The sequence below is a fragment of the Rhododendron vialii genome, chromosome 1a (assembly GCF_030253575.1).
Source record: "Rhododendron vialii isolate Sample 1 chromosome 1a, ASM3025357v1".
Classification (NCBI taxonomy): Eukaryota; Viridiplantae; Streptophyta; class Magnoliopsida; order Ericales; family Ericaceae; genus Rhododendron; species Rhododendron vialii.
The window spans coordinates 44113283-44132367 of record NC_080557.1 but is presented as its reverse complement, the minus strand read 5'-3'; the positions used below and the strand labels follow the sequence as shown (position 1 = coordinate 44132367).

Here is a 19085-nt window from a genome sequence, read left to right as displayed (position 1 = left end):
TAGTTCAGTGTGTATCCTATCAATGCAATTAACTCGGTATATGTGATTAGGATTATCATTGGTAGTGATGTACACACAGGCAGAGGCTTAACAAATAAAACTTTTTGTTGCGGAGTGCTGCAGGCATAGGTAATTAGCATATTAAAGTTTTGCAACAACAAAAATATACCGTATTTTACTTTGTTCCTACCCATTTTTTTCAACATGTCATCCATTCGCTCATTGCTCGACCCGTAGCTTTAGTTGTCTTCAAAATGTGAAGGCACGGGCATTCACTAGTATATATATTTTAGAGTTGTGAATAGTAATTTTGGACATTCTTTGTGGGATGGAGTGAATAATATAATACGGATATCAATTAGAGGTGTGAAATCACAAGGGTTTGGCTAAATAAGTCTAAAAGTGTTTTGGACAATCTCTATTTTAAAAGAACTATTTCTTGAAAGAATTTTTTTAAAATTCGGACCATTAATTATTGAGACGGACGGTAAAATTGAGTGTGGCGAAAATCCTACTGTTTTTTTAATTATCCTGTTCAATTTAATTCTAGACTATCAATTAGGGCTGTCAAAAAAAACCTGCCCGCCCGCCCCGAAAATTCAGTCTCGGACAGTTTCAAAACAGACAGTCGGTCGGGTTCGGGTTGATTATTAAGACCCGACAACTTGTCGGTCGGGTTTCAGATTAGAGGTTAGGAATATTTGATGTCGGGTCACTCCACCCGACCGAAGTTTACCCCTATAAAAGCAAAACATTAGGCATTTTGCCATTTAGGGTTCAGTGGTTCACTTCAGTCTCTCGAAGTCTCTTCTCCTCTCGACTATCGGTCTCGCCGCCGACGGCCCGACGCCCACCCCACCCTCTCATTCTCTCCGACCGGCGACCAGATCTCCGGCCATCCTCTCCTCTCCTGCTCTCGACAGTCCACTCTCCACCCAATCTCGCAGCCGATCGACAACGGCTAACTCTGCCACTCTGGTACGTCTCTCTCTCTCTGGTACGGCTAACCACTCTCTGTCTCTCTCGTTCTCTTCGATATATATATATATATATATATATATTTTTTTTTTTTTTTTGATTTAAAGATTGTCGACTGATGTAGTTTTGAACTTTTGATGATTTCATATGAACATTATGAACCCATTTGCAGTGCAATTGAACATAATAGGCTGTCTTGCTTGTGGTTAATGATTATATCTTCTGTCCTCTAGTTGCTGTTTTTTTATTTTTTATATTTTTTATTTTTTTGGGGGGGGGGGGGGGGGGGGGGGGGCCGGGTTGGAAAGTTTATGTTTGGGTAATCTGGTTTGACCATTTCTCACTCAGTACTTTGGACCACCCAAACATATGTAGTCGACAGTAGCAGTTCTTGACCATTTTTCTCACGGTTTCAATTCATGAATAATTTGATCTGTTTAAGTTAGAGCATGTCTGAATAAACGGTCTAAGAAGTTATTATGGTTCTACAGTTGGATATCTTTGAAGGAATAACATTCTTGGCATTTGTATGATTAGTCTTGTTGTCATTGTAGTTTTAATCATTTTGGACTTGTAATTGCTTGCCTAGTAGACAGTAGTGGACTGGAAATGTTATGACTGTTTGTATGGCTGCTGAAAAAACAGGGGAGGAGAGAGGCTGGTCACTGGTATGTGGCTGTGTGCCGTGTGTTTGGTCTGTTTTTTTTGCCATGTGGTTGTGTTTGGCGTCTTTTTTTTTTTGTGGCTTAATCTTGGTTGGATGTCAGTACTAGTAGTAGTAGTGGACTGGAAACCTCTTGGCATTGTTGGAAATGTCTATTTTTTTTTTTTTGCTGATGATTGAATGATGATTGCTGGAAAATTGGGCATTGAGCCATTTGTGGCTTAATCTTGGTTGGATGTCAGTACTAGTAGTAGTAGCAGACTGGAAATCTCTTGGCATTGCTGGAAATGTCTAAATTTTTTTTTGCTGATGATGAATGATGATTGCTGGAAAATTGGGCATTGAGCCTTTTGTGGCTTAATCTTGCTTGGATGTCAGCACTAGTAGTAGTAGTGGACTGGAAATCCCTTGTCATTGCATCGAATTTTTTTTTTTGCTGATGATGAATGATGATTGCTGGAAAATTGGGCATTGAGCCATTTGGCTCAATATAATTAATGAACTTTTTTTGATATGGCTTGGTGGAAGCCCAAAGGTTAATAAGGGCATTGGGCCTTGCGGCCTGCTATGGAACTTGCAAAATTAGGAGATTAACAGCCCAAAATATTTAAGGAAATGGAAAAAAATAGCCCAGAAAAATGAATACGGCCCACTGAAATGCCCCAACCTGAAGATCCGACCGAACCCGATCAAACCCGTCCGAACCCTGACCAGAAGTTCAGTATGCGTGTATACTCTTTTATGCTTCTGTATTTGTTTACAAATTTCGATATAGTTCACTGTTTCACCACGCTGAAAACATCTGTTTAATCAATGCGGCGAGTTTTTTTTTGGGTTTATCATGTTCATGGCCTGGTTATGGGTTACAATTGATAAACGATATTAGGGTTTTACATTCTTTTTTGGTTGAATTAAAGTATGAGTGCTAATGGTTAAACATAGTGTAGGTTTGGTCAAAATAATGAATCGTTGATGGGAAAAAGGGACTTTGACCAACCACCCACGGAATGACACATGGAAATGGCATGGGAGCAACACATATGTGTTCGCTGCTATAAAGAGAGCTTTAGTGCCAAATGGCGCGAGGTGGGGCCCTCGCGTTGACATGACATGCGAAGGAGGGCTTCCAAAAGATATAAATAAAATTATAACAGAAGGATAAGCGAGAACCATCGGCAGAAGGGATTGGCCCGCGTGGCGCCGGGAAGCCAAAGAGCGCGAGAGGGGCCATGATATGCAAAGATTACTTAGATATCTAGTGTGCGCCCTGGTCAAAAGGCAGGACCAAACGGTGTTTTAGCGAAGATATGATTGCCGCGGGTCACGACCTTGCTCCTACGGGAATTGAGGGAAATCTAGTGGTTTGGTGGCTAAGGAAAGGGGTCCGTCGCGGGGTGGCGCGCACCAAGCGTGCGCGAGGTGTCGTCATCCTTGCGACCTCGGGAACAGAAGGGACATGTGTCGGGATTTGATTAGGCCGCTCTGGGAACCGACTTAAGCCTAGGAGCCTATATATATAGGTCCGACATTCCCATAGAGACAGAGATAGACAGAGACAGAGACAGGCTTTTTCTAGAGATAGAATGGAGCCAAAGGAAGAATAACATTCTCCTTGGACTGATCTCACCCAATCCATCTACGAAAATCTGTCTGTGCCCCACAATGAGATAGAGACGCGCTGCCTTTGTCTCCTCTGTTCCCCTGCCCTTTCCTTCACCTCATTAGATTGTCCCTCTCTTCCCCTCTCCTTTCTAACCACCAACTAATCACACCTCTCCAGCTCACACGGGATTTATACGTCAGCTACCTAGCGCAAAACACGAACCTACGCATAGCTTTGTATAGTTTGTTTATTTGATGCTGTGGGTGGTTATGATGTCAGAATCTTCATTAACTTTTACCTTTTGATTCTCTAAATTGAAGCTGCTAGGTTTTATCGTGCTTCCCTTTATTCGGTTTTTTGGTTATTGTTTCGTCATTGTAGATTTAGAAACAATCATGGCTGATTCAGAAGGTCCAAGTGAGGTGAAGGAGGATGTGGCAGATGTAAGTTTATTTTTATTTCACTTATCCTAATTTATTCTGTTCCTTGCTCTTTTTTGGGTATGTATTTCAGTATTTGATCACAAGGTTGAAAGTGTTTTTGTGGTTTTGGTCATGCAAGAATGCACTTTTATGTGTTTCCACTGCTGCTTGCGTCCTTTTATTGCAATTAAAAAAAGGGGGCTGATTGGAATAAAATAATACGGTGTCATGTTCAGATGTTCCAAATCTAGCTTTCGAGGGTAGTTTGGTAGGATTGTTACGTGATTGTAGTTAAGATGTCTAGGTTATATCTTAACACATTATGGTCAAACATTGAATTTGAATGCTGAAAAGTTAGGATGACAGCTATTTATGTGTCATTTGAACTATATACCTCGTTGAATGTTTTCCGAGGCCGTACCCCGTGGCCTACCTGCTGGCAAGTAGAGATAGTGGAGAAGAAAGAGTTTGGATACCAAAAAGTAGTGCCAAATCAAAGATGATCAGAACAATTTTAATTACGTGAAATAGTTTATTCTCGGTGTAATCATCAAATTTAGGTACCAATGGTTTCCATTTTGTGCTGCTTGACGCACATAAATCTCTAGAATGCCTTGAACACATGCAGTTAGCCTTGTGAAACTTCCTGTATTACTTGAGTACAATGTTTCGTCATTGGTTTTAATATATGGTTATATTGCAGATTGCCCCATTTGATCCTTCTAAAAAGAAGAAAAAGAAGAAGGTTGTAATTCCGGACCCTGCAGATGACGACGTGGACAAGTTGGTTGAGAAAACTGAGAATTTGTCGGGTATATGAACTTCATGCTCTTGCATTACGGTCGAAGTTATTTACCTACCTTGTTTTACGAGCTTTAATTTGTATGCGGATCTTTAAATATAACTCATGCTTGCAGTTGCTGACGGTGTCGAGAATACCTTTTCTGGTCTGAAAAAGAAGAAGAAAAAACCTGTAAGTGCCATGTTGTCTATGTTGATCAAACTGTATCATGCGAAATGTTTGCTGATGGGCTGGTGGCCATCTTAATGTTTTTCAGGTGCAAACTGAGGTATTGAGTGATGAGAATGAAAATGTGGGGGATGATTTGGATGGTAAGAAGCTATGGTATTACCATTTGCAGTTCATTATCTGTGGGTTAAGTGGTACGTAGTGTAATGTTGTCATTGTTAAACGGAACATAACATTCTTTGTAGATCATATTGGAGAGGATGAAGAAGGAGAAGGAATTGTCTTGCAACCACAGCTACCGTGGGAAGGGAGTGACCGAGATTACGAATACGAGGAGGTAACACACCCCTTGCTTTTAGAGTTTTAGTGATAGAAATATTACTGCAGTTACATCTGTGTTCTCTTCTTTCTGAAAATCGAAGTACATTCATCTGTCTTAACTTCTTGATGTAAAATGTATAAATGGCTGGTTGCCAAGGATGATTTCTGTTACGTTCTTTTTGAGACTCGGATATAACTTGCTGGATTTGTGGGAGTTTGACAATATTCATATAACCTAACATTAGATTGGAGGAGCTCTATCTCAAGACTGATTTAATTCTGTTCACTTGTAATGCATGCAGCTTCTAGGTCGTGTGTTCAACATTCTTCGTGAGAATAATCCTGAACTTGCTGGAGATAGGCGTAGGACGGTCATGCGGCCGCCACAAGTTCTTCGTGAAGGCACAAAGAAAACTGTGTTCGTGAACTTTATGGATCTCTGCAAGACGTATGGCCGAGAACTTCTAGATTCTCATATATGTTATTCCTTTTCTAATAGTGCTTGGACTTGATGGATGTTGTGTTGTTACTTTGTCTGCGGCTAGCTCCTTTTGTCCCATGCTTGCGCAGGCGTGTTCTAATTTGAGGATTCTACTTCTCTGTCCTATAGCATACCAAACCCCTGCAAGTAAAGAGTTTGCTTTAAGAACTCACTTTTTGAGGATTACATTGTTATCATACTAGTTAAATGGTGTATTAGAACTACCAAACAGTGATGTCATACTAGCAATCCTTAAGAGAGAAAAATAAGCAGGACTGAATTAATTGTAAAATGCAATTTTGGGTTGTGAACCATAGTTTTATTAATGTTAGACAAGGAATTAAGAAAAGCTTACTCGATCATATAAGTTGAGTTGCATTCAACTGTGTTTACTGATATAGATGTTTTAAATTTTAATTTTTGCTGCTTCTTGGGCTCTGTAGGTCTCGTGGTTGCGAATGCAACTTTCCGCCATTTACTTGCCCAAAAACAGAAATAAAAAAGTGTCCTCTTCTATATCTAAGGGGATGCTGTTTCTCTAACCTCACAGATGTCCTTAACTCTAGTGGTTATTTGTGTCCTTTTTTTTGAGGGAGGGCAAGAGGGTAATTTCACCTACCAAACTCACCTAGGCAATTGCTGACTAGGGAGAGGTAGAGTGAACCCTTTAAACACACACACACAAACCCAAACTCCCGATGTGGGAGCCAGCCCATCTGACGCAGGCCCAAGAGGCTCGCCGCGAAACGCAGCACAACCTAGGTTATTTGTGTCCTTCTGGTTGTTCCTGGAATGGGTTTCTTATTACTGTACTTTTTGCTTCTGCTGGTACTCCAGGATGCATAGGCAGCCAGAACATGCCATGACATTCTTGCTGGCTGAGATGGGGACAAGCGGATCACTTGATGGACAACAAAGATTGGTTGTGAAGGGAAGATTTGCACCCAAAAATTTTGAGGGTATCCTGAGGAGATATGTCAGTAAGTTCCATCTGCGTAAATACTATGTGCGATTAAATGGTAAGATAATGCAAATTTGGGTGTAGGTTATAAGAACCAGGCCCATTTCTTGCTCAATTGGCATCTAACATTCAGCTAATCAGTGATCGCTGTGGGATTCTGTTGTGCATTCACAGTACAAAATTGTGTTTGTCGGGAGTCCTGGGATCCTTTAATTTGACAAAGTGTGTTGATTTATTGTGCAGATGAGTATGTCATTTGCAATGGTTGCAAGAGTCCAGACACCATTCTCTCAAAGGAGAACCGTCTCTTCTTCCTGAGATGCGAGAAGGTAATACAAATTATCCTTTTTCATCATGTGTAGTTTGAGCATGTGGATGGATGGAAGGCTTTGTTACTGCATTGGCTTTCTTCTTGCCCTTTTACTTGAAATGATAGCAATTTTTAGAACATGTTATTGAAGTATAAAAACTTAATTCAATTCCCTTGCCTATTTCCAGAATAACGTAGTAGTGCTAATATCCTCTTTGCTCTGACATTCCTCTCGTCCAAGTGCAATGGTGATTATATTGCTTAGTTTCTAGAATTATGTTAATAAAAGGAAAAGTGAGTTATGTTTCACGGTGTATCCAACCTTTTGTTTGGCAGTTTCCAATATTTTCAGTGTTCTTCCAGGTTGGATTTATTCGTTCAAACGGTTGGATTTGATCAATGCAACTTCTAGGTTGTTGTCTTGTTACCATGTATCCAATTGACCTTCATAGAATTGGGATGCAAAAATTTTGTTATATACCTTGTGTGCCACCCGGTTGGGTTAATCTTGCCGTGTGACATTTATCTGGATATTATATCAAAATTGCAACATGTTGAGGTGTAGCAAGTCTATTAAATCCCCCTTTTCTCAGCTAGAGTAGTGATATCTTCTTATTACTGGCATTTCTGAGGCCAATGATGTTCTAAAGATTTGCCTACATTGTCCGACTGTTAATGAACATGGTGGAGGAAAATCTGACTGTTCTGAGGCCCACGCAAAATACAACTCACTAAATCATACTTGTTGTGGTCTAAACTAAAGAGAAAGGTTGTGCTTCCGTTTGGTCTGATTTTATTCATTCCTTTCATTTGGGGTAATGGTTACCCGACTACCGGGTTGACACTCCGTTGCGATTAAGAAAATATAAACTATAGCTCATTTATGCTATCTTTTCATTGTTCTATTTCTATTGTCTTGTAGTGTGGGTCTGGGCGATCAGTTGCTCCAATCAAGGCCGGTTTTGTGGCGCGTGTGGGCCGCCGGAAGACTGGAACATGATCTGGCAGGTTATATTTCTTTTGTCATCCGAAGGTTTTTCAGACTGTTTGAGATGTCAACAACCATTGTGTTCAGCAGTGTTCATCGAAGTTGTTACTTAATTTTGGTGTTTTTGCTATGTGATGATATTCCCTTTTGTTACACTCTGCTAATGCTATGGTCGTAATTGTGCATGTGATGGTAGGTTCTTTTTGCCCAAATTTTTCGGGCTATGTTTCTTCTCTCTTTTTTTTTGTACTGTGGGCTATGTTTATTCTTGTTATTGAAAACATGGGATAAATCTGCCAAAGAAATCCTGTTCACCAAAATGAGGGATAATTGTGCCCCATGGGAATGGGAATGGTTCCACTGGTCAGTTTTATGTAGCACCTCATCAAAATTTGAGCGGGGAAAAATTCTTGTTACTCACGACAATGCTTACTGGACGAATGCAACTTCCATATATAATCCTTTTAGGGTTCCACCTGCAATTTCCCTTCTCTATTACTCCCTCTGTCCCAAAAGATGATAGCTTTTGAAATTTGTGCTATTTTTTTATTACTTATCTTTCATTTTATAATAATTTTCATGAGTTTGAAAATTTTGTATAATAGAATGAAAAACTATCAAACAAGATTCATATTTTACATATTTTTTGAAACTTATGCTGAAAGATATAAGGAATTGAAATTGACACAATTTCAAAAATTGGCATCCAATATTGAACAGAGGGGGACTATTTTTATATCTCGTGATGAAATTTCGAATCATGCTCTATTCACTTAGATTGTGCTTGGATTTTGGATTTAGGCTAATACAAATAGGAAAGAAAAGTAAAAGGTAAAGGGTCGAAAAACGGGATTGGGGTTTCTTGTAGTGCACAATTGCACTACAGCCGATTCGACCATTCATTTCGGCACAGAAGGCTTAGATTTAATCTGAGCTCCTATTGATTTGAATTGTCCATTGCCGAAATGGACCTATTCTGTAGGGCAGGCTGCCCTACAGGATACCCGGATCTGGAAAAAAGTATCCTCACAAAAACCTATTCTCTTTGTTTTTGTCCGAACAAAGCCCTATATATCCAAAATTAAAACGCAAGGTGAGCTTTCACTTTACTAGATAAAAACCCTTGGCATACATCAGGATTTTTGCACAAAAAAAGGTTCTCCGCAAAACTAGCTTCTTTTTTCAGCATCTGGCAGCTACAATATTGTATCCAAAGCCTACAAGACTTAAAAAAAAAAAAAAAAACGTTGTGCCTAGTCCTCCTTTAATGTATCCTCCTTTAATGTAAACTCACAAGCAAGCCACCTTCAGCTCGTTTTATACAATGAGAGAGTGAAATGTAAACTCACAAGCAAGCCACCTTCAGCTCGTTTTGCACTTCAAGCCCGAACCCACAAGCGATACACCTATAAATTGCAATGTTTCCTTCATCAAAATTGAGGTGAACAGAGCACATATGAGAGAGAGAGAGAGAGAGAGCATATCTTACCAATGTCATTCTTTGGGTCCTTGACCATGAGGAAGCCAGTTAATGCTCAACACAGAACTTCATCAGTCATCCCAAGCACCATCGGCCGATCCTTCAGCCTTGACCAGTGACGGAGTTATCATGTATCTATACTTGTCCTCTACCTTGATTGACGTGGGTCCCATCGAAGAGAGTCTAGACACTGCAATTGCCTCTTTCTGTGCAGCAGCTGCTTCTCTCTCCTTCCTTCTAGCAACCTAAGAATCAATAGCAGTAACGGCTTTTGAAACACATGAAAGAGAAAGAAGCATGTAACGGGAAGATGAAAAGGGCGATAACAAATAAAAAATTCACAAAAATAAACAGAAAATTGGTACAACAACAAACCAGCTCCACCCCCTCCGGAAAAACTAGAAGAACAATTAAAATGTGTCAATGAAGAGAAGTTGCACTATGGAAATTTTCAGGTGAAAAACCAAGGCAATGACTATACCTTGCCGGTTGCGAAGGCCACAGTGTTACCAGATTCAACATCTGCAATTGCTTTCTTTATTTGTGCCACAAGGAACTATAAGATGAACCAGGCCAAACAACACCACAAAAATGAATATACTAACGGAATACAAAATGAATCGGGAAAAAAGAAGAAGAAGAAGGAACTAAAAGGTGGATAAGGAAGACACCATATCACGATCAGTGCAAAATGAAGTAGCTCGTCCTGTTGATCCTGCACGCCCTGTCCTTCCAATACGGTGTACATAGTCCTCCATGGCCTGTAATTGAGGTAACCAGTGACATTTCAACAAAGTGAATCAATGGGACTCAAAGAACAGCAACAGGAAGCCAAGAAATGGATAGCAGAAAAGATTTATGACAGCGGTTTCACACTTATTTAGTTGGGGGAAAAAAAAGATCATATACAGTCTATATAACCAAGGATTTTCATGTTGGATCAGTTATTTTGTTAAATTCTTCTGATTATATTTTTTAGAGACAAGTGAATTGCTAAAATAAAATCCAAGAACCAAAAAGAACTCCAAGATCTTCAAAGAAATGGTTAGGTCCTCTTATTTTCGTATGGACTTTTGTTTGAATTCCATTTCAGGTTGGCAGATATCAAATGAGATTCGGTGAGAAGAAGATGCCCACTTGCAGCCAGATATACCTTGGGAAGATCAAGATTCAAAACATGAGCAACTCCAGTCACATCCAAACCACGAGATGCAACATCTGTGGCAACCTGCACCAAAATGAAAAAAGAAACAAAACAGAAAGAAAGAAAAAAAAAACATTAGAGATCTTTCCTTAGTCAGGTCCAAGTATTAATAAGGCGGAAAACGTGACAAGCACGACATGATACAGAAGGCTTTCAAAAAGTCAAGGAGATAGCAACTAATGATAGGATGAATGGGCAAGGTAAAACTCAAACATAGCTCAATTAGGGAAAAAGCATACAGTACAAGATTTCAAATTACCCTCGTAAGGCCTCCATTTAAACCTGCTCATTCCTCAGTGTCAAGTGCAAATGTTTATTACACTGAGATATCAAGTGTCTCCACACAATATCCCCTAGTGTCAAACATAGAAGTTCATGTCAACGCCACTATTTAAAAACTAAAAGTAACAAACCAATAATGAAATACCCATTTTGAGAAAAACTAAAATCTTATCGAAATAGTATTGGAGTTGACAGTGCTCAGGTTATGAAAACGAGGCTTAGTTTAGTTTAGTTTAGTTTGGTTATGGTGCTAAAGTTATGGCCATAATTCTGTTTGGTGAAAAATACCTTAGTTGCACGAAGCGGGGGCGGGGTGGGTGCGGGGGAATATAGAAGCTCCCAAGGTTGGGAGCGTGAGAGTAGCGTGTACATATATTATAAAAATAATATAGCATAGAGTATTCACTTTGAAAGTACAATCATTTTAAGAAGTAAAAATATGGGCCAAGTCCGCCATAAATGTAAGAAATGGGCTAGTGTTACAATATTTGATTTTCTTTTCAAGATATCATGACTTGGGCTAGATATCATGTGTTCATTGAAGATCAAATTGATCAATGAATAAAGCCAAGTGACAAATCCCTGTTTTCCTATACAAAGATCATACAAAAGCTCCCATTTTTGTAAGGTGCGAGCTCTTATCTCAATGGGAGCGGGTTCCCGCCAAGCTCCTTAGTTGGGAGTGCAAAAGCGGGCTCCCAAGGAGGGAGCGGCTCCACTTTAGGAGTTTCCTGCAACTAAGAAAAATACTAACGGAATTCTTTATATGGCCGCAATTTTCTAAGATTGGACAACTAAATGTCAAGGAAATCTGAAGCAAGTTTCCCATGGGTGCTGGCACAGCATTACGTTGATAGTGAGAAATAGCAACTGATACATCAAAAAGGGCCATCTAAGTATCTAACCAACAATCGGAATGTATTGGTGCAGCTATATGGAATACAAACTGTCAGATGCAAACCCAAGCAGTAAAGCTATTGACACTTCCAGCAATATTATAGGGGAATACCAAAATGTTTGTAGAGCCATTCCTAAAATCACGAAGGGCAGCCTCTCTTTCGCTTTGACTGCGGCCCCCGTGAAGAGCAACTGCATGCAAACCTTGTGCTACCAATGCGTCTGCAACTTCATCACACCTCGTCTGAAATAAAAACCAGATTCAAGTAATAAAACATTGAGCAAACAACTTAGAACAACAGACCACTAGATTACAAAGTTAATGACATAAAAAAAATTGAAGCAAAGACAATAAGTGCAGCCACATCGATTGCAATCAATTTGAAGCTTGAGAAACTGGTTTTTGGGAACCCAATTTTGGAGCATAGAAACCAAAAACTCAGAGAGAGAGAGAGAGAGAGAGAGAGTTATGGAGGTGCTCAGAAGGCAGTTAAAGAGTAAAGACTGTCAGAATGTTCCATAGGTGCATAGTTTGTCGGGTAAATAAACAGTAGGGAGAAAAATCTTGGGAAGAAAACAACTCCTAAAGCCAGCAAAGGAACACGCCCGTCCTATCTTATTCTAGAATTGTTAATATAAAAGTTTAGAGACCTCCGAATGTCAGTCTAGCCATAAAATTGGAACTGAACACTCGGAAATCAGAACAGATACTAAGCACGGGCTGCAATAAAGAATGCATGCTTGTATATTAAAACGAAACCATGTGGCTGCATGAACCTCTATGCAAGCAAAGAGGCTGAGTGGTGTACTGTGCTTAAACAAATTAAGGCCAAAACCATGATATTCCTATTCATGAACCTACATAGTTGATAAATATTCATTGATGAATCTACAATACCTTCCTCTCGACAAAAACAATGGTCAAAGGAAATGGGTGGCCCGATCTTTCAGCTTGAGTGGACTCCTGAACAAGAAGCGTTAGGAGCCGGTCCATCTACAAAACACCAAACAGTGACTTCGTTATAAGCTAACACTGAAGCTAATCATTCCATCTATACCAATGCTAGTATTTGGGCTATTACTTGTATCCGATATCCAAGCTTATAAATGAGCAATAATTCCCATAACCATCTAAAACTAAAATAACTAAAGCCAACTCACATTTCCAAACGCTCACCTAAATAACAAACTATTGATATGACGAGTTGAGGCTATTTTGACTAAAGTTGAACCAGCTATTCCTTAGTTTTGTAATCAATATAGTTCTTCAAAGCTCGTATACTGAAGGCCCAATTATATGGTTTTAAGCTAGCAATCTAAGACTATTTTACTTCTGAGATGCATAAAGTTGTGCGTCAAAAGAGTCAAGTACAAGTTTCCTTTCACCTTATGTAAACATCAACAGCGCAAAGACTTCAACAAAACTAAGGTCTACTGGCTAATCCACTCTGTAAAGGGAATATTTGTTAGACTAACAAAGAAACAAGATAATTCGCTACAACAACCCGGTCACTAGGGAACTTTACATGGACAGGTCCCTTTCTTAAAATGAAGTGTCCCCCTTCTGAACTGTGAAAACACAACTGCACAAGGAAACAACATAATCCAACTCGAAAACAGTAAAATATAAGAGAATAAATTCAAGTATACTAAACAAAACAAGATATATGCAGAAACAGCTAAGATGATTTCTGCAGAACACTCACTTCCTACACAAGGAAGTGGGAATGTAGTGAGTTTCAAAACTCTTAGCTTCCTTTCTGGTGTCTCCTCTCATCTTAGATTCTTAGCAACTAGATTCCCTACTATCTTCTTCTTCGCCTTGTAAATCTTCATGTTGACCAGAAAATGTCCTCATTGGTGCAGCTGTTGATCCTAATTATCAGAATTACAATGATTTCTCCAATCAAGACACGAGTTCCCAACTTCGAAGTCTACTATTTGCAGGTTAACTTGCATTTACCATTGCATGTGTGCTCCCTATATACACTCTATGACCAGTTTGTTGATGGCTTGAAATATTATCTAATTATTTTTGTTTGGAACTCTATCACCTTACTTAATCCATCGGAGTGCATTTTGTAAGCAACATGTCTGCAATTTCCGAATTTCTTAGTGTACAAACTGTCAGGCTTCTTATATATGGTATACTGTCAAGCCAAACAAAAAAACAGCAGGGGAGGGGGTGGAGTTAATAAGGTTATTCAAGATTTTCGACCAAGCAGGACTACAAGGATACACCTTTCAGACATAAACACGTGGAACACTTCTACAGAGGAGAAAGAAAAATGTACAACACCCTCTCCCCATCACACAGAATTTAAATACCAATAACGAGGATCAATGGAAACACAAAACTCGAAAGATCCAGGCATTGATTCTAAAGCGATAGAAGTATAGACAGTTTCAACATGCCCAGTAAAAACTCGAATGATGAAACTAAGATTCAGAATTTTCAACAAGGAACTATTTTCTGCTCAAGTGTCAACTGCCAAGGCACACCTTCTCATTCTCAGAAACCTTCTCCAAAAATTGGGCTACATTTGCTGTTGGGCTGCTCACCTTTCCCACCTTTACTCGCACTGGATCAGTCAGGTACTCCTGATAAATCACAAAGTAAAAGGAAGGATGAATGTGAAAAAGGCTCCTCATCATAACATCATAACACAATATAACCAAAACATTATTTAATGATGTGTTCTCAAAATGATTCCTAAAGTTGCATTACCAGAGATCATATGAATACACTTTGATGGTTCTTATCATGAAGGTTGGACCCAGTGGATAAGGCTCCCAACAGCATCTAGGAGAGATTATAAGTAGGAAGCCTTACCCTGACCATTTTCTTTTCTTCTTCTTTTTGGGTAATCTGATTCCTGCGACAAGCATCCGGGCAACAGCAATGTGGCAGATGGCACTTGCCATCGCACCAGGTCATGACCTCTTGAGAAGGGCTTGCTCATTCTAATACTAAATGCATGCAACCAATGCCCTTTACTAGTCCCTAGGTAATATACAACAAAAGATTCATGATTCAAGGGACTCCACCTGTGCAAGTGATTCAATCTCCACTGGCATGGTTGCACTAAACAACAAAGTTTGATGCTTTTCTGGAAGATTACGCATAACCTGAAACAAATTGAAATAGGAAACTAAATTTCTTCCAAAATTTCCACAACCCAACTCTAGGTAATGGGATGAGGACAAGTTGCTACTGAATATGAATCAACTCATTGGTTGCTGTTTCTTCCCGCAGATGACGGGCCTCCAACACACCATGAATTATGTAACAAAGGTGACCAGTAAAAACTATGATCATGTTGAAGAAAACAATTTCAGAAAAACAATTGAGATACCACTTACCTCTTTAATTTGTGGTTCAAAACCCATATCCAGCATTCTATCAGCCTCATCTAAAACAACATATGAAATTCTAGATAGAGAAGTGTTCCCTTGCTGTAAGTGGTCAATAAATCTTCCAGGGGTAGCAACCACTATATTCACTCCTGCTCGTAGCTCAGACCTCTATCCACGCATGCAAAACAGAAGCCCAAAAAAGAAATTAGGAGAAGTTCATTTATGGAAAAAAAAAACAATACTTGCATTAGAGATAGGAAAATAGTTGACAAAGCACAGTCAACGCGAGTGGTGCCTTGGTGAATCCCAGCTAAGCAGGCCTCACCAGGGAAATTGCATTCCATTTAGGCACTAGTGTACACAATATCTTCCCGCTTTACAGCTCGAACGTAAGAGTAAATGCGTTGTTTCACTAAATTCATGTCATCATTTCAATAATTAAATAAATTTTCTGTTCATATATCCAACGTTGCAATATAACTTTAAGCAGTTCTTATCTATTTACCGAACTCCACCACAAGATCAGTGCATGTTCCTTCAAGTGTCTGTTGATCTCTTAAGAACAAGAGAAAACCTGGCAATCTAACTAACTAACTAACTCCAAATGAGAGTGAATTCATATTTAGTTGGCTGGGCGATGGATTGCCTGGATGCTTTTAACAACTATGGACCAATTAAGAAAGGGAGAAAAAATGCGAAAAGCCATCCACTAATGTCCTTACAGCTATATGCCTAGAGCATTCTTTCCTAGATACAACAACAAAAAGTTTGCTGAAGCCATAATAATATGCACGCAAGAATATCAACTTCAATAATACTTAAGCATTTACTCTCGTGTCAAGAGAATTAAACACCAACTAAAACAAAATTATCACCAAATCAGCACCTGCTCAGCAATGTTTGTTCCACCCACAACTATTGCAGTTTTGAAGGACTCCAGAGATCTGCTAAAAGCTTTAACCTGTAAATAGAAGAGGGTATTCAAAGAGAATTCATGTCATTTTTAACCTACGAAACAGCAAATAAATGTCCATAAAGGTCCTTTCATCCATAAATGCAGAAACCAATCTGAAATGATAAGGAAGGGAAAGGATTATCAGAAAGTTATAAGGAACATCAACAACATTTGTAGACCATAAAACATAGAATCCAGAGAAAATCACGAACAGAAGCACCTGAATTTCTTTACTTGTGCCATGGAACATGATGTCCATCAATCATTTCCTTCTCAAACAAAATAATACAAGGTTGATGCAAGGATGTTTCTTTGGGACAAAAGTTACTAAACCAGGAAAAAAATAACTACTCTCTGAGGAAAACAGGTAAACAGAATCGGATGAGTTCGTATTCTCTAAATGCCCAATATTTTGGCATTACTTTCATGCTCTTAACAAACGGAGAATCCAACGGCCCAGAATCCAACGTTCAGCTAAACTTAAACAGATAATCGGGGCTATCTTAGACAAATGCTCCTAAAAAGAAAAGGAAAAGAACAAAACTCACACAATAAGGTATTGAAAACAAACTAAAATAATAGAATATGAAGGCTGAACAACTATTCACAAGACATCAACAAGAACCAAAAGATGATAGAATTAAACTATACACAGTCCGTACAACAAGAAAGAAATGGCAATTATCTTTTGTTGTTGCATGCTCTACTCGGTAAATCAGGCAAGTGATAGCGTCCAAGGCAAGGCTTATACAGACAAGACAAACCTGTCAATCCTCAAAAACTAAATAAAAAAACTAACACACCTCTTTCTCTATCTGTTGGGCAAGCTCTCTCGTTGGAGCCAATACCAATGCCAAAGGCCCATCACCACGGCGAACAGGTGGCTGAGCCAAGCAATGCTGCAACAGAGAAGACGAACTTCCTAAATTATAAGGGTATAGAACTGCCAGACATTTATATATAATAATACCAGGTAGAATATGATCAAAAGGAAATACAAGGTTCATAACTCATAAGCATTAAAGAATCGTGCAAAAACCTGTATCATAGGAATGGCGAATGCAGCAGTTTTACCACTACCAGTTTCTGCGCAACCCAGAAGATCCCTACCAGCAAGAGCAACTGGCATGGCTTGGGCCTGAATAGAAGTGGGTGTACTGTACTCATGAAAGGCAATATCCTTCATGATGCTTGAGTCCAAGCACTGAGAACCAATGGAAAAAATACCATTGTAAATAACTACGACAACAAGTAATTAATCTTATTGTCGGTGAGTTCATTATTGCCAAAAAGCAAAAGTTTACCATGTCTGTAAAGGATTCAATTGGTGGTGGTGCAGGAGAGGATTCTGAAGGTACAGCAACATCGACATTAAGCCGTAGCCGGACCTCTTGAGTCTGTAGTAAAAGGAAAAACCACAGGATAACTAACAAAACTTGTAAAATTAGATATTATAGTGAACGTCAAAACTGACCAGCGTCAGCACTCCAAAACTAGAAACAAAGCATGAAAGCAGAATATACCACTAGAAAGTATGAGCAACACTGCCAACTTCATCACTATAACAAAGATTCTACAAAACCAAACACCACTTCAGCAAGACCATTTAGTAAGGCTACCCAAATATAAAGAGAACCTCCCACTTTAACTCTGAACATAAAGAGAACAAGTATCTGTGTTTGATAGACTTCTCAAAAAAATATTAAAAAGCTATACTTATTTCAGAACACATCGAAAATTGAAAAAGAAATTCTTACATCGTATAATGTATGTCCAGAGTAAACTTATACTACTTGTTTCCGCGAACACATCATGCATTGAAACAACTCCTCCAGAGAGAATCCTATCCTTACTTCACTTTAGATCACATTTCCTACAGTCAAACTACTTTGAGCATCATTTAACTCTCTCAGATCCAAATGCCAGCCACATTCTTCCAGACAACAGCTAAAAACAATTCATACGTGTAATTTAGTTGCAAAACAATTCTGTTCGTCTAGATTAGAAACGGAATAACACTAGAACTTCTTGCTGGCACACCAACGCCAATCACTGTCACGATCATCCTGGCTCTCAATTCACTTCTCACTGCATCTTCCACACTAATCAGAACCGACAACGAATTTTCTTACAAAGAAGTAAACAGATGATTCTGATAACGAAGTTTTGTCCAACAAATAAGTAAACAGGACAGTAACAATCCAATAGCTATCGAATCAAACAGCTAGTGGAAAAAATTTAAGCACAAAACAAGGCGTAATTTTGATAACAGAATCCGTAAACCGAAGAACTCCGAGGTGCAGCAACAACTACGAATTCAACCGAAACCTACAACGAACGGATCCTCAGAGAGAACTAATAGGAAGTTGAAAGCAACGGTGAGAAGTCAATCGAACCTGTTCAGGAGTGAGAGCGAGGACGCGTTCGGAGGGCTTCCACTGCGACAAGACGGGGTCGGGCACGAGATTGACGGAGCTCCGGCGAGCCGCATTGGAGAAGACGGAAGCTGAGTTGTTGCTGTTGCTGCTGTTGTTGTTTCTGCTACTTCCGTTGGCGGCGGCGGCGGTTTTGAATTGATGAAGCTGAGAGGAGTGAGAGTTGAAACTCTGGTACTGAGTAGTGGAAGGTTCTAGGGTTGTGGAGGTGGTGGTTTTGGTGGTAGTACAGTTCCTGAGATGGGGGGGCACATAAGACATTGTTTAGAGAGAGAGAGAGAGAGAGTTGAAGATTTTTTGAGTGAAAGTTGAGTGATGAGCGAAGAAGAAGAGAAATGAGAGAGTAGTATTTGGGAAGGCAACCAGGGGATAGATGGTAGACTGGATGAAGCCTGCTAAACAGCGCCTTCCCGCAAGGGGATTGCGTAGTTTAGTAGCATATGTTCGCTCGGAATTTTTCCCATTTAGAACACGGTCCCTCGGATCTCTTCGGGTGTAACACACACAAAAAAACCGGTTCTGGTTTAAATATCAGGGCCCCGTACCGATTGAGCCCCGTGCTATAGACACAAATTCGAATACGGAAGTGTTTAATATTCTCGATCATGAATCTTGTAAAATCTACGCGCACTTGAGTGAATGTATCTGAAGTTGCGCCGGCATATTTGTGTGCAGAACAATTTTCTTTTCTTGTAAGTTATAGTCATTATTACTTCTCTTTTGTCTAAAGAGTGAAGGTGACATTTGCAAAATGAAAATGAAAATGTTGAAATTGTT

The 19085-nt window shown here is 39.4% G+C and overlaps 2 protein-coding genes across 3 annotated transcripts; one reads left to right on the top strand and one right to left on the bottom strand.

Annotated features, from left to right (window-relative positions):
- The first annotated feature begins 771 nt into the window (after positions 1-771).
- Positions 772-7883, top strand: LOC131334144 (eukaryotic translation initiation factor 2 subunit beta). Of its 2 annotated transcripts, none has more exons than XM_058369025.1 (10): positions 772-978; positions 3627-3688; positions 4371-4479; positions 4585-4640; positions 4726-4780; positions 4883-4974; positions 5261-5406; positions 6277-6419; positions 6644-6729; positions 7633-7883. In XM_058369025.1, exons 2-10 carry the CDS (start codon positions 3641-3643, stop codon positions 7708-7710), a joined length of 813 nt encoding a protein of 270 aa, XP_058225008.1. In that variant the 5' UTR covers positions 772-978; positions 3627-3640; the 3' UTR covers positions 7711-7883. The 2 variants fall into 2 exon arrangements, with proteins under 2 accessions (XP_058225008.1, XP_058225016.1); XM_058369033.1 differs by having other exon boundaries at positions 779-997.
- Positions 7636-18766, bottom strand: LOC131334123 (DEAD-box ATP-dependent RNA helicase 20-like). The gene is made up of 15 exons (XM_058369006.1): positions 18270-18766; positions 17178-17270; positions 16913-17077; positions 16677-16772; positions 15805-15879; positions 14925-15086; positions 14610-14690; positions 14064-14162; positions 12460-12555; positions 11674-11805; positions 10332-10406; positions 9850-9939; positions 9660-9734; positions 9188-9423; positions 7636-9104 (listed from the first exon to the last, which is right to left on the bottom strand). The coding sequence occupies exons 1-14, from the start codon at positions 18567-18569 to the stop codon at positions 9250-9252; spliced, it is 1713 nt and encodes a 570-aa protein (XP_058224989.1). The 5' UTR covers positions 18570-18766; the 3' UTR covers positions 7636-9104; positions 9188-9249.
- Positions 18767-19085: the final 319 nt, after the last annotated feature.

Excerpts from the sequence above, each read along its gene's own strand:
- LOC131334144 (XM_058369025.1), top strand. The coding sequence starts at position 3,641 with ATGGCTGATTCAGAAGGTCCAAGTGAGGTGAAGGAGGATGTGGCAGAT. Across the intron at positions 3,689-4,370 it reads TGAAGGAGGATGTGGCAGAT|ATTGCCCCATTTGATCCTTC; the intron begins GTAAGTTTATTT and ends GTTATATTGCAG. Across the intron at positions 4,641-4,725 it reads AAAAGAAGAAGAAAAAACCT|GTGCAAACTGAGGTATTGAG; the intron begins GTAAGTGCCATG and ends AATGTTTTTCAG.
- LOC131334123 (XM_058369006.1), bottom strand. The coding sequence starts at position 18,569 with ATGTCTTATGTGCCCCCCCATCTCAGGAACTGTACTACCACCAAAACC. Across the intron at positions 15,087-15,804 it reads GAACAAACATTGCTGAGCAG|AGGTCTGAGCTACGAGCAGG; the intron begins GTGCTGATTTGG and ends ATGCGTGGATAG. Across the intron at positions 14,163-14,609 it reads AGATTGAATCACTTGCACAG|GAGTACCTGACTGATCCAGT; the intron begins GTGGAGTCCCTT and ends GTGATTTATCAG.